Here is a 26,841-nt window from a genome sequence, read left to right as displayed (position 1 = left end):
GCGCGTCTAGGCCCGAGCGGTCCCCGGGGTGCGCTCGGTGCCCACAAAGCGCCAGCTGAGGGGTCGCCGCGGGCCGAGCGAGTGGGGCCGAACCTGTCCGCCACCCGAGCTCCGCCGCACGGCTGCCCGCGTCTCCACCGTGTCCCCGCGCCCCGAACAGGCCGGGCCCGACGGGCGAGCGAGAGCCGGGGCGGGGGAAGGCAGGGCCGGGAGCGCGCCGCCTGCGGAGAGGCCGGGGGGCCGGCCTGTGTGGGGCGGCGGCGGCGGCGGCTACTCCGGCTCCGTGCCGGACAGCGCAGGGGGCCATGGCCGAGGCGGCCCCTGCTCCGGTAAGGGTGGCCCGCGCCGCGCTGAGCGCAACGAGCCCGGGAGGGTCGGGCGCCTAGGGCTCTGAGACCCGGACCCGAGGGGAGGCGGGGGGAGGGCGGGGAGCCGGCCTCCTGTCAGGCTCGGGGCCCCGGAGTTGGGCGCAGCCCCGACGACTGAGCAGAAGACATCTCTCTTGGGGTCCCGCCGGCAGAGGAGGGCCCAGGAGCGGGGGGAACCCCGACGCCGAGAGCGGGTCTGGGACCGCTCGCTCTCCGCTTCGTGCGGTCTCCGCACCTCCGTGCGAGTTCCCGGCTCCCCATCCCGTTTGGAGGTTTGCAGCAGAGACAGCCTCCTACCCCAATGGGAGGGATGAGTTCAGAGACGACTGCCCCATCCGCCCCCGCCTAGTGCCAGCCCCGCTGCAGGACGCGGGGCCGGGGAGGATGGTGGCTTGGTTTGATGTTTTCATCAGCCGTTCTCCAGCCCTGGGAGCGGACCCCACAAGAGTCACGCTCGCTGCAGCACCCCCACCCACACCCCGAGCCTCGTGCAGCCCAAAATGCGGGGTGACGGCAACAGTTAGGTGTGTTGAAGGACCGCGGGAGCGCAGGGATCCCCAGTGCCCAGCGCGTGTCGGGGGATGCCGGACACACGGGAGGCCCTCTGTCGGGATTGCCGAGTGCAGGTTTCCGAGCGCGGGATTACCTTCTGCGCGTTTATTCATCCAGCGGATGTTTACTGCAGGCCGGCTGCGAGGCCAAGCCGGCTCTATCCGTGGCTAAGCCAGCGGAGCCGGCCGTGACCGTCCCTGCACCCAAGAGCCTCGTGAGAACCAGCCAGGGACGCGTCAATACCAGGGCCGGACAGGGGGGCCCAGGATTTGGAGCTAAGAAGCCTCTGCGCACCCCAAGTTCAGCCATTATGGCTCAGGAGCCAGACTGGCGTACTGAGTCGCAAAGTGAGCGGAGGAAAAAGGGGAGCAGCAGGAATGGGGCGGGGGCCAGAGCAGAGGGGACCTATTTTTTCCCTTTTGGATCTTATTTTTCCAATATGGTAGAGACGATCGTGTGTCTATGCTAGCCCTGTCCAATAGGAATATAATGGAAGCCATATAGATAACCTTACATTTTCTAGTAGTCACACTTTAAATTTATTTATTTCTTTTCTTTTTTTTGGCCAGACCCTCTGCAGTGAAAGCTGCAGAGTTCAAACCACTAGGCTGGCTGGGAATTCCCAGTCGTCACATTTTTTAGAAGTAAGAAGAAACAGATGAAATGAACTTTCAGGATATGTTTTATTTAGCCCCGTGCATACAAAATATTTCAGTGTGTAGTTAGTATTAAGAAATTATTGATGAAGTTTTACATTTTCCTCCTCATACTGCGTCTTCGAAACCTGGTGTGTATTTTATACTCACAGCACATCTCAATTGAAATAAGGGCATTTCAGGTTTTCAGTAGCCACACATGGCTACCATATTGAACAGTGACGGTATATCCCATGGAGAACGCTCAGGAGGGATTGAAATATTAACTGAAAAAAAGAGATAAGATCAGTGTATTTTAAAATGTGGAAGGAGGTGGCATTCAGAGCACAAGGTTTTGAGTAGGATGAACCTTTTTCCTGAGGGAAGGAAAGAAGAAAGCATATAGACTAAGCTACTGAGTTTGAAGTGAGAAGGAGTGTGAAGAAAAAGAAGAGAAAGTTGAGAGAGACTCCCCCTATTCCCACTCTCCAGGTCTAATTACTCTTAATTCTCAAAGTAGGAGGCCATGTCATCTCCTGAGAGGCAGGGGGCCTGCAGCAAACAGGAGGCTTACTGCTCAGCCTGCGATCCCTGAACCAGCAGTGTTGGCATCACCTGGGAGCTCGTTTAAAATGCAGACTCTCAGTTTTCCTCCCAGACCTACTGAGTCAGAGCCTGCATTTTAAGGGGATCTCCAGATGTGCTCATTAGTTTGAGAAGCGCTGTACGGCAAGTTGAAGAAGGCCAGGGGCTTGTAGTGGCCAGTCTGTGGATAGGAAAAGAATGGTGGTTGGGGGGGGGGGGGCGGGCAGAAACCAGACAGTGTGGTGTTCCTGCTGAGCTTAGAGACCAGGAGTGCGTGGTGACACCAGTTTACCCTGTTGTGCGACTTCATTTCCTTGGGCTTCCCAGCCTCCTTCCAGGAACAGAGAATAAGAACAATTGATTCAAAGCTGGAAGTTAGCCGAGCCGCTGAGGCAGAAAGAGAAGTGAAGGGTTGAAGTTAGCTGAAATGATCAGCCAAGGAAGAAAGCAAAGCCTGGAGCAGGCCGGTAAACCAGAAGAAAATGGAAGGGTCAAGGGTTCAATGGGATCACAGAGCAGGTGAAAGGAGAATAAGGTCGTGGGAGAGATCAGAGGTTGTGGCCAGAGAGCAGGTTATCAGATTCATAGTCGGAAGGCTTTGCAGAGATCATCCTTGTCCAACCTCCTCTATGTTGTAGGAATTTCATTTTTTTAAAAAAATACACTCATGTTTCAAAGTATGCTCAAAGTGATCGGGGCAGTGGGGGAGCCTGTTATTTTCTTGGAAAGACCTAGTTCCATACTCATTTATACAGATCAAAGTTTCCCTTCCCAAAAATTCAAATGTTGGTTCTAGTTCTGTCTGCCCTCTGGAGTAACACAGGGTGGATCAGATTAAACAAGTCTGTTCAGCCTTCGGTTTTATAACTTGCAAGTATTAGAAAAGAACCACCATGTTTTCTCCACGTGCAACATTCATAGCTTATTCAATTGCTACTGCATGATATGGCTGTGGCTGTCAGGCAGGTGGTGGACAAGGCCAGAGCGTTAAGTCAGTAAAGAAGGGGTTTATCAGAGGGCATGGAGCTCAGTGAAACCTGGAGAGATCCTGGTGCGCTTCGAGCTTTTGCAGAGGCAGAGGATGCCACCGCAGCCTGGCCCCTGGGCGGCTGGCTCAGGGCCTTCCACCCCAGGGAATGCCCCAGGCCACTGCTTGGTCCAGTTTCACCTGGTCACTGTCTTAGCTCATCCACCCCTGAGTTCTCTTGGTTTTTGTGCCACTGAGCTCCACAAAGATGAGGCTTAAGCAGGCAGTACTAAAACTGTACTTAGAATAATCACAACTGGCCATGGGAGCAGCGCTTATATGATTTTGCTTTGGATTAGGGCCCCTTCTAACCCTCGGTGTCTCCTCCCATCTCCCCACCACGCACAGACTTCCGAATGGGATTCCGAATGCCTTACCTCCCTGCAGGCGCTCCCTCTCCCCGCAGCCCCAGCGGCAAACGAAGCTCACTTGCAGACCGCGGCCATCTCCCTGTGGACGGTGGTGGCGGCCGTGCAGGCCATTGAGAGAAAGGTGGAAGTCCACAGCCGGCGACTGCTGCACCTGGAAGGCCGGACGGGCACGGCCGAGAAGAAGCTGGCCAGCTGTGAGAAGACAGTGGCGGATCTCGGAAACCAGCTGGAGGGCAAGTGGGCCGTGCTGGGGACCCTGCTGCAGGAGTACGGGCTGCTGCAGAGGCGGCTGGAGAACTTGGAGAACCTGCTGAGGAACAGGAACTTCTGGATCCTGCGGCTGCCCCCGGGTATCAAAGGAGACATTCCAAAGGTAAGCCTTGCACTGCGGCGTAGGGGGTGCAAGCCCTCGTCCTTACTGCTGTTCAGTCGCTCGGTCATGTCTGACTCTTGGTGACCCCATGGACTGCACCACGCCAGGCTTCCCTGTCCTTCACCATCTCCTGGAGCTTGCTCCAACTCTTGTCCATTGAGTCGGTGATGCCATCTGACCATCTCATCCTCTGTTGTCCCCTCATCCTTAGACTGTTAGTAACAGGCGGTCTTGTTCAATCAGTGAGGCCGAAGGAACCAGGAAGTGGCTCTGTGTGTCTGTCTACCTGGGAAGCATTCCATGTTCAAGTTACATGTTCTGATCATGGGAAATGTCAGACTTCAGACTGGAAGACTCTTCTTAGCCCAAAGTTGGCTATCTGGCAGATGGATTTTTTTTTCTTTCTCCTACCCATTATCCCCAAGTCACTTTTTTGATGTATTAATCTGTCCGCTGCAGTCTTGATTGGAAACAAAATTAAATATCATTGAAATCAGTCAATTTGAATTTGTTGGCAATTCCAGATTAAAAAAAAAAGAGGACAGAGGAGTGAGATGTAGAATCAAATGGTTGGTGTAAGGATGGGGGGCTGTCTGTGGGGCTAGGATCCAGGGTGGGCCTGTCCTTCACCCTTTACATGGTGCGCTGTCCTGCTCGGGCCCGGCCTCTCCGAAGGGAATAGCCTATAAAGCAACAGGAAATAAACGCCATTCTTGAGTTCTGGAAGACAGAGGCAGCTAGTTTCCAAACATGCCCGTTTATTTAGTCATTCATTCAACAAGTATTTCTTGAACATGTACTGTTGGCTTGATATCTAGTTCTTGAAGGCACAGCAGTGAATAATTCATGCAAGCTCCCCTGAAGCTTAAATTTTAGGGGGAAAGACAGTACAAACAAACCAAATAAATCCATTTAAGTGCCTCAGTAAAAAATAAAAGTGTTATCTGGTTATTTTTTTTTTAGATTGGATGTCAGAGAAGGTCTAGTAAAGGAGCTGGTATTTAGGCTGAGAGTAAATGACAGGAAGGACCCGACTGGGAGAAGGTCTGAGCGAGAACCTTCCAGGCAGAAAGAATACCTAGTGCCAAGTCCCAAAGGCACAAACAAACTTGGAACACCGAGAGGAAGGACAAAGGCCAACCGGCTGGTGTGCCGTGAACAAGTAGAGCATGGCCAGAGACGTAGGTGGTGGCTCGTTTAGGGCAGGGTTTTTAAGCCCTGGTTCGACAGGAGTCATCTGGGAGACTGAAAATTCTGATGGGCATTGTGTCTGGATGTTCTAACTAAGCAGGTTCAGGATGGGGCCTAACCATTGATCTTAAAACTCCATAGACGATTCTAACATTCTACTCTGGTTGTAAACCACCAGTGTAGGGCCTTGGAGACCAAGGTGAGGAATGTGGTCTTCATCTGAATTAGAATGAGAAGGTTGGAAGGTTTTAAGTGGAGGAGTTATATCTGGTTTATATTCTGGAAGAATCTCTTTGACTGCTCTGTGGAGAATGGCTCACTGGGGTAAGAACAGAAGCGGGGAGAAAACTGTAAGGCAGCCGTCAGGGCAGGAGGGCCAAGAGTGACTTGGCTGAGGGTAACAGCAGTGCAGAGGGAGACAAGCGTGCAGATTGAGGACATTTTGATGGTACAATTGACAGTAAGATTTACTGATGGGAATTAGGGAATGAGGAATTAAGAACAATAGTAATTGTAAATTTACTGCGTGATAATTTCTGAGCACTTACTGTTGTAAGTACTTTGGTTACTTTCATAAGAAGCCTAACTTGAGCCCAAGCTCATGCAGTCAGTAAATGTAAATAGCGGAGTTAGATTGTGAGCCATTTGGCTCCAGAGCAGGTGGTCTCAACCACGGACTCTTCGGTTTTTGACTTGGAGGTCTGAGGGGATGGTCTTGGTGTTTACGGAGGGAAGGAATTAGTGCCCCTTTGGCAGCATTAAGTTTGAGATGCCTGGGATATGTTCAGGAGTGGTGCTAAGCGGTCTCTGAAGCTCAAAGGTGAGAAATATTTGGAAATCATTGATGTGCAGATGTTATCGTAAGTCATGAAGCCAGGAGCGATGACCTCAGGAGAGAAGGTGGAGAGGCAGGAGAAAAAAGTCCAAGGACCAAGCACCACGGGAGGGAGTGGCGGCCAGTGAGTGTGTGGGTCACAGAGTCAAGGGACAGTGGTCATGTGGGCGGATATGTTGCTGAGAGGTCTAGAAAGATGAGGATGGTGAATGCAGTTTGACAACACAACTTTGCTGGGGACCTTGCAAGAGCTGTTGCAGGGCAGAGAGTGGGGGATAGAGGACTGAGTGTGGGGTCAGGGGGCAAACAGAGAAGATGGAGACTTCCTCAAGGTACAGGGGTGAGCAGCTGGCTGGGAAGGTCGGAGTCGGCCTCTGAGAGAGAGCCTTCCCAACTGTGTGCATGGTGTGTGTATCTGGGCGCCTCCCAGAGTTCTTGGGAGTAATTTAAACTTGGTGTTGGGCCATAAGAATAGCAGAGAAGGTAAGTTAAAGCTACTTATTGTCTTACCTGGGTAAATGGATAACATCTAAACTGTCCTTCTTAAACTTCAAATTTGAATTTGAAGTGATTCCTCTCAAAGATTACTTCATGAAATTAAAATATATAGAAGATTTACCGGTTTGAAATATGGGCCACAGGGACACTTTCGTGTCCTTGATTTGTTGAAAACGCTCCTACTCTGACCTTATTTTTGAATGCCAAGTTCAAAATAATTCTCCCTCAAAAATCGTTTCTTCATTTTAATTTTTCGAACTGTGGTAAAATATATGTGACATAAAATTGACCATTTTAGGGGAGAGGGGGTAAAAGAAAAAATATTTACCATTTTAGCCATTTTAAATGGATGGTTCAGTGGCATTAAGTACATTTTCCTCTTAGGCATCTATCACCAGCATCCGTCTTCAGAACGTCTTCATTTTGCAAAACTTTAGTGATGTACCTATAGATCCTCCCAGGACCCCCTCCCCTAGCCCCTGGTGACCCCCGTCCTGCTTTCCATCTCTGTGACTGTCTGCTCCAGGTCCTCATCTAGGTGGGCTCATACTGTATCTCTTTCCTTGTGAGGGAGTATTTCCCTGGGCATGACACATTCAAGATTAATCCATGTCAGGTCAGGTGTCAGAACTGCCTTTTTAAGGCTGAGTAATATTCCACTTCTCCCACAGTGTCAAAGGTACCAGTTCTTTTTTTCATTACATCAGATGCCATTGGTGAAAAGTTTAATAACAAATCAATTCTTGTTTGTAAGGAATAGTTTTTTTTTTCTCTCTCTGGAAGCTTTTACCTTCTATTTGTACTTGTTATGTCTTGGGTGTAGGTCTTTTAAAATTTATGTTGGGCACTTGGTGTCACCTTTCACAATCAGAAGACTGATTTTCCGCTCTGGGAAATTTTCTTCTGTGATTCTATTTTTACAATCTTTTGTTTCCCCCATCCACATTTTTTTTTTTCTGTTCTCTTTGTGGAATTACTGTTTGACAGATGATGGATTCTTGTCTTCATCTCTTTAACTTTTCCTTCATATTTTTCACCTTTTAAACTGGAGTTCTGTTACTTTTCCTTCTAACCTTTCTCATTTTAACAATTATATATTTAATTGTAAAGAATATTTATTTTCTCCTTTTTAAAACCAGCCTGAATTTTTCTTTTTTAATGGATGCAATATCTACTTGAATGTCTCTGTGAATATGTGTTCAGTTCAGTTCAGTCACTCAGTCGTGTCTGACTTTTTGCGACCACATGAACCGCAGCATGCCAGGCCTCCCTGTCCATCACCAGCTCCCAGAGTTCACCCAAACCCATGTCCATTGAGTCAGTGATGCCATCCAGCCATCTCATCCTCTGTTGCCCCCTTCTCCTTCTGCCCTCAATCTTTCCCAGCATCAAGGTCTTTTCAAATGAGTCAGCTCTTCACATCAGGTGGCCAAAGTATTGAAGTTTCAGCTTCAGCATCAGTCCTTCCAATGAATATTCAGGACTGATCTCCTTTAGGATGGACTGGTTGGATCTCCTCTCAGTCCAAGGGACTCTCAAGAGTCTTCTCCAACACCACAGTTCAAAAGCATCAATTCTTCGGTGCTCAGCTTTCTTTATAGTCCAACTCTCACATCCATACATGACTACTGGAAAAACCATAGCTTTGACTAGATGGACCTTTGTTGGCCAAGTACTGTCTCTGTTTTTCAATATGCTGTCTAGGTTGGTCATAACTTTCCTTCAGCTTTTTAACTTTTTTTTTAGATCTAGGATTTTTTTTGTAGTGTATGTTCCTCTTGATGCTGTTAATTTTACTTGTTTATTCATTCATTTATTTTTTGGCTGCACTCTAGAGCACAGACTCTAGGCACATGGACTTCAGTAGTTGCTGCACTCAGGCTCAGCAGCTGTGACTTGCTGGCTCTGGGGCATGCGGGCTTCAGTAGTTGTGACACAAGGGGCTCAGTACTTGTGGCTTGTGGGCCCCAGTGCGTGCAGGCTACAGTAGTTGTGGCACATGGGCTTATTTCTCACAACATGTGGAATCTTCCCAGAACAGGGATCGAACCCATGGCCCTTGCATTGGCAGGTGGATTCTTAACACTGTACCACCAGGGAAGTCCAGTTTTACTTTTTTTTTTTTTTTTTTAATATTTATTTAGCTGCAGTGAGTCTCAGTTGCAGCTCACACTCTTAGTTGCAGTATGTGGGATCTAGTTCCCAGACCAGGGATCAAACCCGGGCCCCCTGCATTTGGGAGCATGGAGTCTCAGCCCCTGGACCACCAGGGAAGTCCCAATTTTACTTTTTTAATATTGAGTGATCCTTGGTTGTTTGTTCATATTTATAAGCGAAGGATTTGGTTAATAGGGTAATTAGAGGAAGCTTGCATTTTTCTCTACCACCGTGTCAGCCTTTTTAACCAAGGGCTCTTTCTTTTACACTAGAGGCTCTCTCCTTAGATGCCCCATGTAGGTGGGCTTCGCTTTAGGGTGCCAGGCAAGGAGCAAACAGGCAGTGTGGGAGCCACCCAGAGGCCAGGAGTGAGGCAGGACTCTTAGGTTGTCAGCCCCACACCGGGACCCCATACTGTCTCCAGACAGGTTTTTAAATTTCTTTAGAGATGAGGTCTGGGTTTCAGCTTTGGGGTAAATGCTGCTTTACCAGGGCTGATGAGGACAAGAGAGGGGGCCCTGCTGTTCCAAAGACAGACCTTCAGGCTGCAGTTTCTAACCGCTGTCACTCCTGCTCAGTGCCTCTGCCAGCTCTGGGCTTGCAGCTCTCTGCATTCCTCACTGTGGCCCTTCCCTGTGCGTTGTCAGAGACGCCTCTTCCTCGTACCCCAGCCCTGGAGCGTCCTCTAGTCTCAATGAGAAACTCGTCAGAAATTCCGACCGGGGGACACCCTCTCCTTCTTGTTCTTGGTACTGTTATTAATATTTAGTCCCTCCTGGTCTGGCTTACTGTCATTTCAGTGGAACTTGGGTGGGAAAGGAAGTACCTGTGTGTTTAGTTCACCTCTTGAACCAGAAACACATCCTGATCCTTCATTTTTGTCATCGTTTTATCATATGTGTTTCTGTTGTAAACCTTCACAAATCTTTTGTGTAGTGAGGTTAGATAAAACTTGACTATTGAGTTCGTCTACATTTGCCCTCAGCTTGATTTCAGATGCTGAGCAGGATGTGACGTGAGTAGTTTACGATGCTAGTAGCTGTAAGGGACAAAATTCATGGTTGATGACACAGATGAAGCGTTGGGACATGTGACTGCCTCAGAGTTGTGTAGACCTTTGCATTTTAAAGGGCATGTGAGGCTTATGACGATGAGTATCTTTTCGTTGAATTTTTTAATTTGGGGAGGAAAAAAATACACACACACACACACACATATATATATATAAAGTTACCAGGAGTCTTTCATCCTGTTTTTTATGGCTTTAATCTCTCTCAAATCCTTATGGTATTACTAGTAAGGTTTTTATATATAAGATTCTGTTGCCTAGGTATTTCTATTTTTTCCTCAGTCATTTCCCCCCTCTTTTCATTTTAGTCTTTCTTGATCATGCTGTAGGATTTCTCTCAGTGGTCACTGGTATTTGTAAGTTAACTCATATTTAAGAATAAAACTGTGGAAAGCTCTCAAGTGGGTGAAGGAAGAATGAGCTGTTATGATGGCAGAAGTAGAGAAGCTTTACACTCGGTGACAGTGCCCACACCTGGTACCTTAACACCCCAGGCCCCTCTTGGATTTCTCTGCACAGAGACATATCCATTTGCCTACAGATAAGCTTCTAGCTTTGAACAACATTATGCTGGAAGGTGGGGTTCCCTATGACCATTCCCTTCATACAACTTCGACTCCAGCTAGGCAGAATCCATAATTGTTCTCTGAATGCATTCTCTAATTTTCCATGCTTCAGTGTTTTTCCCGTTCCTGTTAGGCCTGTTTATAACCTACCTGTCTATTAGGACTGACCAAAGTCCCACCTTTTCTAGACTTAGTTTATAGCTGTTTCCAAAATCTGTTGTCCAGGTCATTAAGCTGAATATAGTCGTATGCAGACTGAAACTGTATATTTATAATTTTGCTGCTTAAGATAAGCCTTGTACTTCATGGATATCCACTGTAGGCTCTGTTCTGTGAATTAAATACTGCTTTGCATTTGTACCTCTCTCTATTGGTGACTGAAACACACAGCCTTAAAGTTTGTCACAGTGAAAACGTCATCAACTCTTGGAGGTTAGATCTGTGTCTTAAGTTTTGCCTGTATCCTTTCGGCATCTCACATAGGTTTTTTGTAACTAGTAGGCATATATATAGTTGGAGAAGGAAATGGCAACCCACTCCAGTATTCTTGCCTGGAGAATCCCGTGGATAGAGGAACCTGGTTGGCTATAGCCCTAGGGTTGCACAGAGTCGGACACAACTGAAGCTACTTAGCATGCATGCAGGTAGAGATGTGTTTGTAGTAGAGTGAGTGAATTGCAGTGAAAGAAACTAACCCCAGTGTATTATAATTGCAGGTGCCTGTGACATTCGATGATATCTCCATCTATTTTTCCACTCCAGAATGGGAAAAACTAGAAGAATGGCAAAAGGAACTTTACAAGAATATCATGAAGGGCAACTATGAGTCTCTCATCTCCATGGGTGAGGCTAAGTTGGCACCGTTTGAATGAGGGGACTTGAATGAGAAGTCTCAGGGCAATCCCTTTTCCTCCAGTGTCCTCTTTTTTCCCTCTGTCCTCATACATTTCTGGTTCCAAGCCACCAAGATGTTCAGTTCAGCCTTGCTAAATAGGAAGTCACAGTTTCGCCTTCTGCCAAGTCAAAGGACAGAGGGTGAAGTTCAAGGTTGTGGGTGTGCCAGCTGCAGTGGTCTCCATGGTGTCCTTCCTATTTATGGCCTCGCCTCTCCTCACTGAGGCGAAGGCGCTCTTAGTCCATGGAGGTGGCAGTCTGGCCATCCGTGGGCCTTGCCTCTCCTCGGCTGAGGCGCCCTCACTCATACTCTGTGGAGGTGGTATTCGGTGCTCAAGGAGCACACGAGCCTTTCCCACACATCACCTCTCCTCCCACTGCTTTCCCAATAGACACCAGCCATGGTTGGAGGTGAATGGATGGGGAGAATGGTCTAGACCAGCAGTCCCCACCTTTTTTGACAACAGGAACCGGTTTATTGGAAGAAGACAGTTTTTCCACAGAAGGGGCTGGGGCTTATGTTTCAGGTGGTAATGTGAGTGATGGGGAGCAGCAGATGAAACTTCACTCGCTCACCCGCTGCTCACCTCCTGCTGTACGGCCTGGTTCTTAACAGGCCACAGACTGGTCCCGGGCCAGGCCTTGGGGACCCATGTGCTGGACTCAGAGAGGTTCCCTGGGACTGTGGACCTCACCGCCTTCAGCTCAGCTTCGATTGGCCGTTAGTTGTCATCCCCACTGATCACCTGTCGTACCCTCTTTCCCATTTTCCTCTCCTAGATTATGCCATGAATCAGCCTGATGTGTTATCTCAGATTCAGCCAGAAGGAGACCGTAATGCAGAGGACCAGGCTGGGCCAGAGGAGAGTGGGATTCCCACGGACCCCAGCGAAGGTGAGTGGAAAAGAGGTATCCACCTCTTGTCTCCGTTTCCTGGTCAGAGGTGACGGCTTGGAGCTAAGGTAAGCAGGGCTTGGGGCTTCTGGAGCCTCTCAGTCCAAAAGCAAGGAGACTGAATGGGTCAGCAGGCCCTGGAAATCACCTTGTCCAAAGCCTTCGCCTGTCAGTAGCACAGGCCTGAGACTATTGAGGGAGCATGTGTCCAGCTGTTCAGAAGTGTTGAGGGGATGGGAGTCTGCATGGTCCCTCGGGGATGCACTTAAAGGGCAGACCTGATGATGTCCACCTGGGCACAGTGAATTTTGCCCAGTCTGGGAGCCAATTATCACTAACTAACTCCACCTAGTTTTTTGGGGTTTTTTTTTTGGTTGGCAGCTATTTGATACTGTGTGGGAAAGACTGCTAGCCCAAGTCCAGTTATTTCTCTCAAGTCCCACCTGTTATCAGAAAAATTTCATATAGATTTTGTTTGCTAGATAGAAATTTCATCCTCCAGACGTCTCTGTGAGATGAATATCTCTGACAACCCACCCCCATTCCATGCACTGTTATTTCTTCTAACATTTTACTATGAAAATTTTCAGTCAGAGAAGTTGATGTAATTTTGCAACCAACACTGAGATACCAGTCACTTAGATTCTATCACTGACATTTTATTCTACTTCCTTATTACATGTGTGTCCATCTCTGTGTCCCTCTGTCCATCCATCAATACATCCTCTTTTCTGTGTATTTTAAAATCAGTGCAGATAGCAAGACATTTCCTCCTAACTAGTTCAGCATGGATATCATTAACCTAGAGTTCAATATTTGTTTATATATTTTATGATATACATTTTATATACAATGAAATACTCAAATCTCAAGTGAACTTTCTCTGAATTTTGAGGAATGTATATGTCTGCCACACATTGTTTTTAAGAATGTGTAGGTGATTATATTTAGGCAGTGTAACAGATTGAATTTTATTAATCTCTATACTTTGGATATAAATAGTCTAAAATCACATCACAAATAAAGATGGGTTATTTGATTGCATAAAAATTCATTATTGGAAGTGGCTCCTTGGTCACCTTTATTAGTTACCTGCCATAGGCCTCAGTGAGAGAAAATGAGTATATCATTTTATTGTTTGGGGATGAATGGAAAAGGTGTAAGTAAATTGGTTTGTGATGATACTTGAAAGTTTCATTTAGCTGCCTTTTTGTCAATTTATTTTTACCTTGGTTTTTAAGACTCCATTTGTGGGTAGTCACCTTTTATGCTTTAATACATTTTTACTTAAAATTAACAGTGTAAGCATTTAATTTATTTAATACTGGTTTTATTCTTTGGAATTTTAGTTTGCATTGGTAATTACCAGCCTAGGTATTTACCTGAACTTAAAGATAGGATTCATAAAATTTAGACTGATCAATATATAGCATTTAAGAAAAATCATACATGTCTAACCTTTAGAACCCTTAACATGTTCCCCCTTTTAGGTTTAATTATATTTTCATGACTTTTTATTCATTTAATTGTTTTCTTTTGTTTGCTCAAATTGTCAAAAACTGACTTTTAAACCATCTCCTGTGTCCTTTTAGTACTGCCTCAACACCTGTTTTTATTTAAAAAAAAAAAAGTTTCAGACTCTGTTGGGGTTTCTGAGACTTCTCCTACACTCAGTAATTGCTGGGAGAACACATGGGCCCCAGCACATAGTCATGCTCAGGGCTGAGATTTATTACAGCGAAAGGACACAAAGCAAAATCAGCAAAGACCAAAGGTGCTCAGGGTGCAGTCTGGAGGGAACCGGGGGCCAGCTTCAGGGCCCCCTTTCAGTAGCGCCTCATAGACCACACTTCAGCAACAAGCTGTGGCAACACACATGAGTGTCGTCTCCCAGAGGAACTCTCCGGAGACTCTACAGGACCCAAGGCTGGTCCCGTAGGCCTCCTCTGTCTGACATTTTCTGAGACTCCAGACTCCCAGAAGGGGAGTGGATCTTCAGCATAAACCACACTGTGCAAACAGCTGAGACCCAGCGAGGCACTCTTAACATTGAGGAGAGCTTGAGATAGCACAGGAACTGCTTGTCAGCCAAGTGCCAACCTTGGGAGCAGGCCGTCCAAGGACAGGCAGTCTCAGACCTGCTGTGTTAACATGGGCCTACTTTAGATTTTCCTTCTCCCAACACATTAAAAACATCCTGGTTCCTTTCAGTGGAGAATAGTATTACCTGTCTAGTCGTCAAGGTGCCTAACAGACTGTCCACATGGATGCCAGGTGGATACTGATGCTGGGCTACTTTAGAGACAGGACTAATCAAATATTTTTTTCATTGATTATTCTTCACTCTGTTTATATCATTTTCCCCATCTTGTCCTAATAGGAAAAGAAAAGAAGAAAAACTCCTCATTATTGAGCAAGCAGCTGTCCTCTCCTGTAACATCATCATCTTTTTAAAGTTAAAATTTTTTTTAAATTTTATTTATTATATATTTTTGGCTGTGCCGGCTCTTCTCTAGTCGCAGCCAACGAGGGCTGCCCTCTAGTTGCGGTCCGAGGGTTCTTACTGCCGTGGCTTCTCTCGTTGCAGAGCCCGGGCTCCCGGGCGCCTGGGCTTCAGCAGTGGCGGCTCCCGGGCTCTGCAGCACAGGCCGCTGTGGCTCAGAGGATCAGCTGCTTCTCAGCGTGTGGGATCCTCCCAGATCAAGGAGCGAACCCATTTCTCCTTCATTGCTAGCTGGATTCTTTACCAGTGATCCACCAGGGAGGCCCTTCAAAATTAATTTTAACACACTTTGTAATTTGTTAGTAGACCAGTATGTTTATATTAAAACATTGATGTATTTTTAGAAACAATTTTCTAAAGTATGTTTGGGTTTTATCCATATTTCTTATAAAGCCCATACTTTGTTATCTTACTCCATTTTAGAGCTTTAGGAAGAACTGTGCATTGTAATTAAGTAAAAATATATTACAGGTAGAATAGATTTGGGGATAGTAAGGATACCATGTGGCACCCCCTCCTTTTTATGTCCAAATATCTTGGAATTCATTTTATATTCTGTTGTAGTCACCATTGCCTGAATCTGATGAAGGAAAAGAAATTATTATTCCTTCCAGGGAGCAGTCATTGGTGCCTCGTAGTTTAGATAAAATTGCTTCCAATTAGCAGAAAATAGTAGTGAATGAGAGAATGCAGAAAAATATAAACCTGAGATTTTCTGAAATTCTTCTTTGTTACTAGGGCCAAAATGCAGACCAGCTGTGTGTGTGCATGTGTGGCCATTATTTGGTCACTGACAGTTGTAATATTGAACTCCGGTATTTTAGAATTCTTTAGAGAAAAGCCTTAACTAAGAAGTTCAGACAGAATAATACTAAAAGCCCATTATCTAGCCCTTCTTCTAGTTTGGAAGCCTTGGACCTGAGCCAAGATTCTAGAAAAGTAAAATAAATTCATTCCCAAACTTGCAGTCCTGAGGAGACTTCTTTGCTCATCATTGATTAGGGTGCATCACCCTTATCTCCTTTGTCACTGCTCACTCTTGTCCATCAAAACCATCTTTTCCTAAACAAAATCAGTGACTAAGACATCCCAATATGATAAACTCTTTATTTTTGTTTAGTCTACATGCAGACAAGAATTACCCTGGAAATAAAACTTAGCTCAGTACACAAATACACAACACAGTCACCTGCTGTGTTATAGTTCCATATCTGCTTCATGAAAGTTGCAAAAAGAGTTTTGTATCTTTATCAACGGTAGTTTCATGTACCGAGCATTTTCATTGTTGCTTAAGAATTCATATCTCAGCATCAGTTCTAACTCACTCAGTTCATAATACCTTTGTACACATTCCAGAACCTCAAGGCTCCAGCTCCTCAGATAGCTTGGGCCCTACCTGCTTAAAGCACACATGATAACATTCAACCAGCATAGACATTAAAATTTTATATTTTCTTGTGATCCACCTTTCTATTTTAACCACCTCTCGAACCTGAAACCTCAGCATTTCTGTTTCCTCTTACCTAATCAGTATTTTCAGTTTCTCTCTTCTCTGGCTTTCCCCAAAGCCTGCTGCTTGCATGAACCAATGATTTTACTTCTCTTCTGTGTCTCTTTAAGTGTCCACTGTTAGGGTCCCCCAGGCCTGTGAGGATGTACTCCAGGTGCCCTTGTAGCTGGGCGAGCAGTTGCCCTTCTGTCACCAGGCAGGTGATTGCAGAAGGCCCCCTGACCACTCCAGTTCTCCTGCTCCTCTCATCTCACTTCCGAAAGGTGCTCAGTCCTACGCTCCCATCACTCGCACCGAGTGTAGTAGACACACCATATTACATGCACTCAGTGACAGCAGTGCTAAGACCCAGTTACTTAACAAAATAAACATTTACTTCATTGTACTAACCTAGTTAGAACCTTAGCATCAGTATTCAGGAAGACCCTGGCTTACGTTCCCGGGGCTCCCCAGGTTCAGTGAAGGCATACTGAACCAGTGACGGTAACAACAGTAGCCACTCCCATTTCTGGAGAACTGACTTGTTGTTTCAGTCCTCCTTAGCTTTTACGGTTGGCTGCTTACTGATACTGTAACAAACGATTGGAAAGACTCCACATGCCCATCAGGGGAGATGCTGAATGCACAGTGGTACAGCTACAGAAAGGAACGAGGAGGGTCTGTGTATACTGCTGCGGACATGCATCCCGGAATATACTGTGAAGTAAAAAATGAAGGTCCGAGACAATCGGTGTAGTATGCTTCTTAAAGAGGGAAAAAATGAAGATGTGTGGAGGATTAAAACAAAGGTCAAGGAGGATGGCTACCCATACAAGGAAGGAGACTAGAGATGGAAGCTAGGTCTCTCTGAATGTATTTTATACTTTTCATTTTGGAGCCTTGTAAATATTTTACATAAAAAATAAGGTATAAAATCAAACACATGCTGAAAAAACTAAACTGTATACCACAAAAAATCTTAAATTGAGTCCATATTTTTATTAATAATACTGGTATAGTTTTGAAATGTACATTCAGATAAAGCAAACATTATGCAGTGTTATTAGGAACCAAGATTCTCAGGATAAGAGAGAACAGATACAAGGATTAAATCAAAGCAGTTAAACACTGTAGTTTTAAATATGGTCATAAATATTAATGTAAACTGATTATATTTTGTTTTTCTAAATGGTATTTTATAGCTCTGTCTGCTGAAAAGACCTAGAAGCAGTGACAACCTATTAACAACTGGCATCCTATCATCCAGACTGTGGTCTCTAAATTCCATTTCTCAGTTTATTGATTGTTTGCTTGGAACAGAAAACATACAAGATGAATCTGGTCTAGTTTGTTATACCAGAAATGAAGGAAACTAGATATTTGATGATGAAAAAAGACATAGAACTGATCTGAAGGGGCTCCTCCTAGTCCAAAAGGGACAATTTGAGCATTAAAAAGAATAATGACTTGAACTTACTTTTGGAACAGAAACCGATTCACAGACACAGAAAACAAATTTAATGTTACCAAAGGAATTAGTCAGGGGTGGGGAGAAGGAGATAAATCAGGAGTTTGGGATTAACATATACACACTACTATATATAAAATAGAAAAACAACAAGGACCTACTGTATAATGCATGAAACTATATTCAGTATCTTGTATTAACCAATATTGGAAAAGAATCTGATAAAAAATACATATATACATATAACTGAATCACTTTACTGTATATCTGAAACTAACACATTGTAAATTAATCATACTCAGTTTTAAAATGGTTACAGAAAAGAATAATGACTGCAATGGGTTGAAACTCACCAAATATATAACATTCTATGAGTTCATTATTATAAACTAAAGAAAAAATAGTCAAAACCACTTGAATCACATTTGGAGGTCCTAGAGCACTAACTCATTATTTAGAAGATTGATGAATGAAGCAGTTAATATATATATGTGTGTGTGTGTGTGTGTGTGTGTGTGTGTATGTTTATAAAATCTTGGAGAAAAAAAGATAAGGTTGGACTGTGGTTAGTAACACTTCAGCCTTGTAGCTCAAAGTAGGAAGTTGGAAAGGCAGCCCACAGTGTGCACAGAACCCTGTCTTCTCCTGTCTGCATAACCTGACAGTCTGTTGGGCCTTGTCCAACCTCTTATTTCTGCTTTGTGTATACCTTTAGATCCCAGCAGTCTCTAACTGATTTAAAAGGCATTGAGCAATAACAGTGAGTTCTGTTCATCTGCTAGGAATAAAACCATAACCTGCATACAAGGCTTTTTTGATAAATAATATAGAGAGCTTGAATTAACTCTCTGGACCCTGTCAATGTGCCAGCTTGTTCTTTTAGGCCAAAAAAGGCTATATAGACCTTGGCTGGAATAGCAAGCACAGCTGTTTCTGTACTGATCAAATGAGGCATGTTATGTGCAAAATCTTTAGAGGCTGTTCTTTTTTATTTTCCAAAAGAATCCCCAAGGCCTGAGGAACTTGCAAATACTATTCTCCCTACTCTCAGGGTTTAGGAAACAAAAACCTGTGTCTTTAATAAGCAAAAGTAATATGCTGTCTTGGAAAGAATGTGGAATTGAGAACCTGAAAAATGTTTCTGAGCAATCAGATCTGTGCTTAAACCTGATTTTGTAATTCTGATAACATATTTGTTTTCAAATTAACATTCGTAAAAAGTTTTTGGTCAATCTTGTTTATTTGGTTGTTGGGTTTTTTTTCTGTATTTTAAAGTAAACCTTGATAATATAGTGTTTCACTATAAATGTTTCCTTACTGGAAATTTACTTAACCTCTGTGGGCCCCCCTCTAACTTAAATGGAGAGGCAGTCCCCTGCTTCCTTATCTCATAAAAATGCTGTGAGAGAAAAATGTGAAAACACTCTGAAAGTAAGTGTGCTGATGAAATGAAAGGTACTCATGCTTCTAGGTGATTTCAGGATGTCATCTCCAAAATAAAAATTTTGATTTGTTTTGAAGGGTTGGGAAGGTCCCATGGAGAAGGGCATGGCAACCCACTCCAGTATTCCTGCCTGGAGAATCCCATGGACGGAGGAGCCAGGCAGGCCACAGTCCATGGGGTCGCAAAGAGTCGGACACGACTGAGCGACTATCACTTTCACTTTTCACCACCAAAAACAGTCAATCAAGGTGAGTCTATCATGGAAAGATTAATACATTTGGTTTCATTTTGAGTTGGTTCTCTGGATGTTATATGTGTTTTTGTTTTTTTAAGGCTGATTTTTGTTTTATTGTTATAGTTAATTAGAGATAAATATTGGGGCAAAATGTAGTATTCAGCACACCAGCATGATTATTTCTACTTTCTGAGTCAAGCCCTGAAGACATTTCTCTTCCCCCCACCCCCCCACAAACAGAGCCTGGCATTTCGACATCAGATATTCTGTCTTGGATTAAACAAGAGGAAGAGACCCAGGTTGGTGCTCCGCAGGAGCCCAAGGAGAGTGACATGTGCAAAGGCACCTATGCTGGTGAGTACTGAGCCTCCTAGACCCAGGGTGTGGCAAGACCACCGAGTAGAAACCGCAGGGGAAGTGGGGTTGTGGAGGCAAGGAAGTGGGCGAGGAATGAGAGATGGGGCGGGAGCGGAGGCTTGTTCAAGTAAGAAGTGAAACTGAAACCCAACTAAGATAAATTCTAAGTGAGAAAACACACTCTTAAGTGTGAAGACAAATTAGAATTGTCAGAGGAAGAAAAGGAAGTGCACGCGGATGAAAAGTATGAGGGTAGAGGAGTGCAGAAGAACACTGGGGGACCGCGTAGAAAGGACCAAAGCGGGAGGGGGAGGGGAGACAAGCTGAGGCACAATTGAGGGTGTCAGTGAGGAGCTTTCCCTAAGGACAAAACCTGGACGGGAGAACCACCTGTCTTCTAAGACACTTAGCGGCGTCTGTATTTTGCCATCTGAACAGAAGAGAATCTCAAGGTCGGGAGACACAATGGTTCATGCAACTGAATGCAACCTATTTGTCTTCCGTGCTCTGCTCAGACCCTGGAAAATAAAAGTTAAAAGAGAAAAAGAGTTTCTGCTCTTCCAGAAGTTTTGTTGGAGGGACACATTTCAGTACTAGGCATGCCTATTATTAAACATCAAGGGAGTGTGGGATGGATGACTTACTTATACACAAGAAATAAGGAGTCTGGAGGACATTCCACCAGGTATCCTTTAGGTATTTAGATAAAGCCTGAGAAGGACGTGTCGCTGGAACTGGCCTTAGAAAACCGGTACCAAGTGCTTGGGTGTAACCTAGGAAGCTGGGAAGGCAGGGGTGCATTCTACAAAAGGAGGGCAGGGTGAGCAAAGACACAGGAGCAGAAATGTGTACTGTATTTTCCAAAAGATAAAGGGACAGAGAGCTATATTCAGGGGTTTATATCTGCCAGAGTAAGGAGGAACAGGATTAGATAAAAAGATGATTTTAGGCCTGGTCACAACAGGCAACAGAGAACATCTGAGTGTGTGCGCCAGGAAACTGAAAGTCGCTGGAAAGACGGATGCCAGGGCCCTTCCTGTCCAGACGGAAGCACCGCAGAGGTTCAGTGGCGAGCTCCCCGGTGATGGGCCGGTTTCAGCCCTCTGCTGAGGCAGGGACCCGGGAGAGCTGCGGGGGGCCCGGGGGCGGCCGGGTGACCCTGAGCCCTTTCTTGCAGACGAAGAGCTGGTCATCAAGGCCGAAGGCCTCGCCAGAGCCTCCCTGTGCCCCGAGGTGCCCGTCGCCTTCGCTTCTCCACCAGCAGCCGCAGCTAAGGAGCCGTTCCCGGACATGGCCTTCAAGAGCCCGCAGTCCGCGCCCCTGGCGCCATTCGGACGTCCAGCCGCCGGCCTGGCCGAGGCCTCGGAGGGACAAGTGACCTTCACGCAGCTGGGCACCTATCCGCTGCCGCCCCCGGCCGGGGAGCCGGTCTTCTCCTGCCACCACTGCGGCAAGAGCCTCAGCCAGGACCTCCTGCTGACCCACCAGTGCGGCCCTCCGGGCGAGCACGCCGCCCCCTGTGCCCAGTGTCCCAAGCACTTGCCCCCACCGGCCGACGGCGGGCCCCCGGCCCCCGCCCGCGAGACGCCCCCCACCTGCCCGCACTGCGCCAGGACCTTCACGCACCCGTCCCGACTCACTTACCACCTTCGAGTCCACAACAGCGCCGAGCGCCCCTTCCCCTGCCCCGACTGCCCCAAGCGCTTCGCTGACCAGGCGCGCCTGGCCAGCCACCGGCGAGCGCACGCCAGCGAGCGGCCCTTCCGCTGCGCGCAGTGCGGCCGCAGCTTCAGCCTGAAGATCAGCCTGCTGCTGCACCAACGCGGCCACGCGCAGGAGCGGCCCTTCTCCTGCCCGCAGTGCGGTATTGACTTCAACGGCCACTCGGCCCTCATCCGCCACCAGATGATCCACACGGGCGAGCGGCCCTACCCCTGCCCCGACTGCAGCAAGAGCTTCATGCGCAAGGAGCACCTGCTCAACCACCGGCGGCTGCACACCGGCGAGCGGCCCTTCAGCTGCACGCACTGCGGCAAGAGCTTCATCCGCAAGCACCACCTGATGAAGCACCAGCGCATCCACACGGGCGAGCGGCCCTACCCCTGCGCCCAGTGCGGCCGCAGCTTCCGCTACAAGCAGACGCTCAAGGACCACCTGCGCGCGGGCCACGGGGGCGGCTGCGCCGGCGACCGGGACCCCTCGGGACCGCCGCCGGACCCCCCGGGGCCCCTCCTACCCGGGCTGGAAGCCTCGGGCCTGGGCGTCAACCCCGAAGGTCTGGAGGCCAATCAGTGGTATGGGGAAGGCAGTGGGGGCGCGGGTTTGTAAAGCTGTCTCCTTTCAGGGTTATCTGTGTGGGCACGGTAGGGGCAAGAGGAAAGCCCCGCCACCCCGCACCTTGTGGTGAGGACTGCTTGGCGTGTCGAGGAATGTGGGGTCCTGAACGCTTGACTAGAGCCGAGCTTGAGTTTCGGAACTTCACAAGAGCACCACGTTGCGAAACCCAGGAAGACCTGGAAGAAAGCCCAGCTTCCCCATCTTTTCAAAAAAAATATGACCTAAGCAGAAGTTAGAAGAATGTCGCAGAGAGGTTGGAAAGCAAGGTTCAGCCTCTGGTGATCCATCACAGGTTACATTGAGAGTGGTTGAGCTCTATGTAGAGTCAGGTGCATGGAAGAGCCTCCAAGCCCTGGAGCCCATCCTGAGGCAGAGAATGTTTGCCTGAACCTTTCTCACTTCCTTGGTGGTGTGATGGCTGCTGGAAGCCAGTGCCCAAGCCCTCCCCCCTTCTGCTCCCCTAGCAGAGCTCCAGTGTCCTGCCCCGCCCGAAAAGATGACTCAAGACTGCCTTCCTAGGTCTCCCAGAGTAATCCTTCTAATATATTTTGTTTAATATTGAGTGAGCAAAAATCTTGACGTTAAGAGCTTCCTAAGGAGAACAATTCTTTCATTAGCTTAATTTGAAGCATTCAGGCTTTTACTGCCATTTAAGCTGCTAGAAAGCTTTGCCAAGGTCCTGGTTAAAAACTTGGAGGCAGGATATGCAGCCCCATCTTTAAAAGCTAGAGATCCCAGGGAAATGACAGAAAAGCCTAGAGTTTGTGCCTGAACCATATTCCTGAGAGCCACTTATATGTCATATTATTCCTTATCGTTTCAAAGCCAGTAAGCTGGCTTTTCCATTCCTGGTGTGTGATATTCTGACAATCATCAATGGAAAAGGCTACAGCACCTTCTAGAAGCATTATAGAGTCCTGGAAAGTGCCCACGGCCTCTCAGCTTTCACTTCCTCAGTAGTGAGTGACAGTTACAGTGCAGGTTTTTTGAGCCGGCATCGCCTGCTCACCACCCGCCCCCGGTGATGGACAGATTGAGGGGCTTCATAGACCCCTGAGAGCTAAGCACCAGATGGGGCGAGGGCAGCCTGGCAGCCTCTTGCCGCTGGCTTTGCTTCTGGGGAACTTTGCCACCATGTGTACCTTTGTGAGGGTCAGTCAGTCACCAGGAAGCGTTTGAGCCTGGTCCCATTCCTAAGCGACTCTGCAGTCGGGCCAGTTTCCCTTTACAGATGTCAGTTTCATCTGCAGTATGAGGCTGGTGAAAGGAAAAAAGTGAACCTTTAGGATTAAAACATACATATATTGTGGTACATTCCTTCTCCTGCCAAAATCCTATCTCTATCTCTGGCTGTTATCCAGGGAAAGCAAAATAAGACAGCAAAATCAAGGCAGAGATGTTCTTGCTGAAACTTGACTGAAATCAGTTTGATATGTTGTTGACTCTCGGCTGGAGACTGGGATAGAAGACAGTAGCACAGAAGCCCCAAGTCCTGGGCAGAAAAGTTGTTTGTACCTCTGGTCCTCTCCTGTTTCCCTGGAACCTCCCTATCGTGACTGGGACAAGGTCTGCGAGTATTTAGGCAAGACACTCTTGACAAATGATAAGGAAAGGACCTGTTTCCCCCCTTGTCACCCAGCCCACACTTCACCCTGCCTAGTTATGTGTGACCGCACTAGGAAAAAGTGTCAGCCCAGCCAGCTTCGCTCCCGGGAGGGCTCTATCTGAACATGCTGCGCTCTAGGATAATCACATGTATAAAATACCTGCTCTGTGACATTCACAACACCAGGCATCACAGAAGGCCTAAGAAATGTGTGTGAGATCTAGTCCCTTGTCGTAACTTACAGTCTGAAGGCAAGGGTATGGAACACACTGAGGGAGATGATGAACAGAACCTTGACATACCAGATTGAAGAGTTTTCTAGCTAGACTCTGGATCCAGTACCATGGAAACTGGGGGGTCCTGGGGATCTCAGAGCCCAAGTTCCAGCTTCACGGGTAACCACCTCCTAGCCAGGAACCCGAGACTGAGATCCAGCTCTGGTTTGCATCTCCCTACCGAAAAGGAAGAGGAGTCACGGTGCTGGCCCCTGGGAGGCTCCTTCCTGAAGACGCGGACTTGCATGTTCTCCAGGGGTTGCTGGAGAAGACACCCCTGCCTGCACTAGATGCGCTGCTGGACGAAATGACCTGGAGAATCCTTTTACTCGAAGGTTTCCTGAGGACACAGAGCTTATTAATGAAAGAGACCTGGGGATTGAAATGCTGCAGAGAGGCCCCACAGTCCCTGTTGCAAGGAACTCTAGCCAGCCGGGACCCACAGTTTGGCAAGAAGTGAACAGAGTTCACATACCCACGAGGCAAGAGCTGTGAAGCTGAGTGAAAGGGAATGGCAGGGTCAAGCCAGAAAGGTAGAAGTGGGGGTTATCCAGTCGTCAACTATCAAACAGACCAGGGGTGCAGCCGCTGTACCTTCTTGTCTCCTTTCCCTCCCCTAGTCCTCACCACGTGGAAATCCAGGCCAGGTCTAAATTAGAATTTGTTTGCTTGAGATGCAAAAGTAGATAAGTAAAAAAAAAAAAAAAAAAAACACTGGGAAAGATAAGTCCAACAGAGAGGTTCCAGTGTGTGGAGAAACTTAGCTCATCAGGGGCTTCTGAGACAAACCATACCCTTGACAGTATCTGAGGATTGGTCGTCCCAACTGGACTCAGTAGGAAGGAGGAAAACTGAGAAACGTGCACTCCATCAGTCTGCCCTCTGGCCGGGAAGTGTGTACTGTCCCACATCAACAGGCACCATCTCTGCGGAGTGGATCCAGCCATCGACTGTAACCAGATTCATGCTTTGCTTCCTTACTAGATTTTTCATTGTCACTGTAAGATGAACCTCTGGTTCCGCCGCTGATGTGAACTTAAATGGAGTTTACTGTCCGGAAAGTGAAAGAAGATGACTCTGATCTTTCATGCTGGGTGTTTGTTACTAGAACGCCCTAGCCGGGCTCTGGCTGCTTGATATAACTTCCTAGCAGTGCTTTACAGAACTTCTCTCGCCATTAATAATAGCCTGCAGACACTTCCCATTGGGGGGACTCCGCTGGGCTTCTTTCTGGAGCATTTTAAAATATTTGGGTATTCATGGCTATCTCAGCCAGAACCAGACTCTAGAGCTTACCCGGGAGTAATAAATGTTTACTGTTTCAGTCTTAGAAAGTCTGGTTGATAAAGAGAGAACCCGAGTCCCTTTATTTGTTCATTCCAAATGGGATAGAGAACCCACATTTCCGCTCACATGTCCTCTTGAGGAGGAGCAGAACACACTATCTCCCCGCTCCCCCCACACATCCCACACTAGCTTCTTAAACAATGAAAAGCATCCTCTGCAGCTGCCTGAGGACCACTGAGAAGCAGGGAGAAAAAGTAAGACTCTCCCAGAATGTTCTCACAGGCCAGGAACTCTGTTACCATCAGCGCCATGTTCTCTGCTCTTGGTGGAAAACTTTGACCCTGCTCTCTTCATCCTACAAAGGAAACAGTCTTCTCACAGGGTTTTACACGGAAGACATTCTTTGACTTGGAAAGTGTCAGACTCTTATAAGCGGAAGATCCTCCAGTTGGGGCACATGGGTGGGAGATGGGGGCAGGGAGTGCTCAGGCCTCACAGGGACACATCTCGTAGGTTAGTGCAGCTTAGTGGTGTAGGGCATGGGTTCGGCCCAGACCTAGTGAGTCCTGACGTTGTACGAAGTGACATAACTATTTAATCATCATGAGTCTAGTTTTCCTATCTGTAACATAGAATGATGCTAGGTCTTGGACGTGTCAGGGTTTGGGGGGAACCTGTGAAAGTACTTGGCACAGAGCCTGGCACACAGATGTGTCAGATTGGTAGCGGTCAGGAAAGGTGCAGGCCAACCAGAGGGGGGACTGATGGCGCACTGCAGAAGCGCATGACCACCTGATGACTTAGCTCCTGCCTCCCATCTGTTGCTTCCATTTAGACTGTTCTTTTGCTCTTACCTTTTCTGGATCTCCTGGCTCCCTTAAGTTTGTGTGTGCCATGACTCCATCTGGTTCAGATTCTAAGATGTGGACTCTGGCCCTTCCTCCTCTTGTAATGTGTGTGTGTGTGTGCTCAGCTGCGTCCGACTCTTTGCAACTCCACGGACTGTAGCCCACCAGGCCCCTCTGTCCGTGGGGTTTTCCAGGCAAGAATACTGGAGCAGGTTACCATTTCCTACTCCAGGTGCTCTTCTCAACCCCAGAGATCGAACCCACATCTCTTGCATCCCCTGTATCGGCAGGCGGATTCTTTACCACTGCCCCGGGGGCTTCCCTTCCTCTTCCTAGACCAGGCCACTGAGGTCTCCAGCCTGCCCTTGGACTGGCTGCCCTTGGGTCAGTTCTCATCTTGGCTCAGTCAGCCATGTCGGGAGGGAGGGCCCCAGGTCCCTCCATGGGATCTGGGGCTGGTAGACCCTCTTGGGAATGGGCTGACGGTGGGGCGTTTCCAGTACTGCCTGGAGAGGAAAGACTCTGCTTCCCCTGTGTCGGTCTTCCCTGAAAGACTTCTGCTCCAGCAGCACCACGCAGACCAGAGCTCATGGCCGGTGCAGAAAGGACCTGGAGGTGCTGTCACTGTTATCTTGCAAAAGAAGTAATTTGTTACTTTCTGGGGTGTTATTCCTCCTTCCCAGCCAGGCTCCACTTCCTTTTCAAATAGGTGACTCAGGCCATAATTCTATCTCTACACACATACACAATGACTTTTGTCACATTGCCTCTTGAAAACAAAAAATTACTCCACCCCTTAAGACCAACCCCCTCTAAAGAATACAGAGAGAGACAGTCAAATCAGAGAGGACTCAAAAGCACTGTCCTGCAATGTTCGTAAGATTGCCAGGTTACATTTCAAATAAAATATCTGATAAAACCTCACTGGGCTATGTGGCTTTGTGTCTGCTATTAGCAAAGCCAGCATTTACTGAGAA

General features: G+C 47.2%; 1 protein-coding gene across 3 annotated transcripts; it reads left to right on the top strand.

The window, feature by feature from the left end:
* Positions 1-26,788, top strand: ZNF398 (zinc finger protein 398). 3 transcript variants are annotated; one of them, XM_070460119.1, is made up of 6 exons: positions 1-329; positions 3,555-3,911; positions 10,944-11,070; positions 11,902-12,015; positions 19,395-19,508; positions 20,689-26,788. In XM_070460119.1, the coding sequence occupies exons 1-6, from the start codon at positions 306-308 to the stop codon at positions 21,837-21,839; spliced, it is 1,887 nt and encodes a 628-aa protein (XP_070316220.1). In that variant the 5' UTR covers positions 1-305; the 3' UTR covers positions 21,840-26,788. The 3 variants fall into 3 exon arrangements, with proteins under 3 accessions (XP_070316220.1, XP_020751376.2, XP_020751375.2); XM_020895717.2 differs by having other exon boundaries at positions 3,516-3,911; XM_020895716.2 differs by lacking the exon at positions 1-329 and having other exon boundaries at positions 2,364-3,911.
* Positions 26,789-26,841: the final 53 nt, after the last annotated feature.

Source organism: Odocoileus virginianus, chromosome 1 (assembly GCF_023699985.2).
Source record: "Odocoileus virginianus isolate 20LAN1187 ecotype Illinois chromosome 1, Ovbor_1.2, whole genome shotgun sequence".
Lineage (NCBI taxonomy): Eukaryota > Metazoa > Chordata > Mammalia > Artiodactyla > Cervidae > Odocoileus > Odocoileus virginianus.
This window is presented reverse-complemented; position numbering and strand designations above follow the sequence as displayed.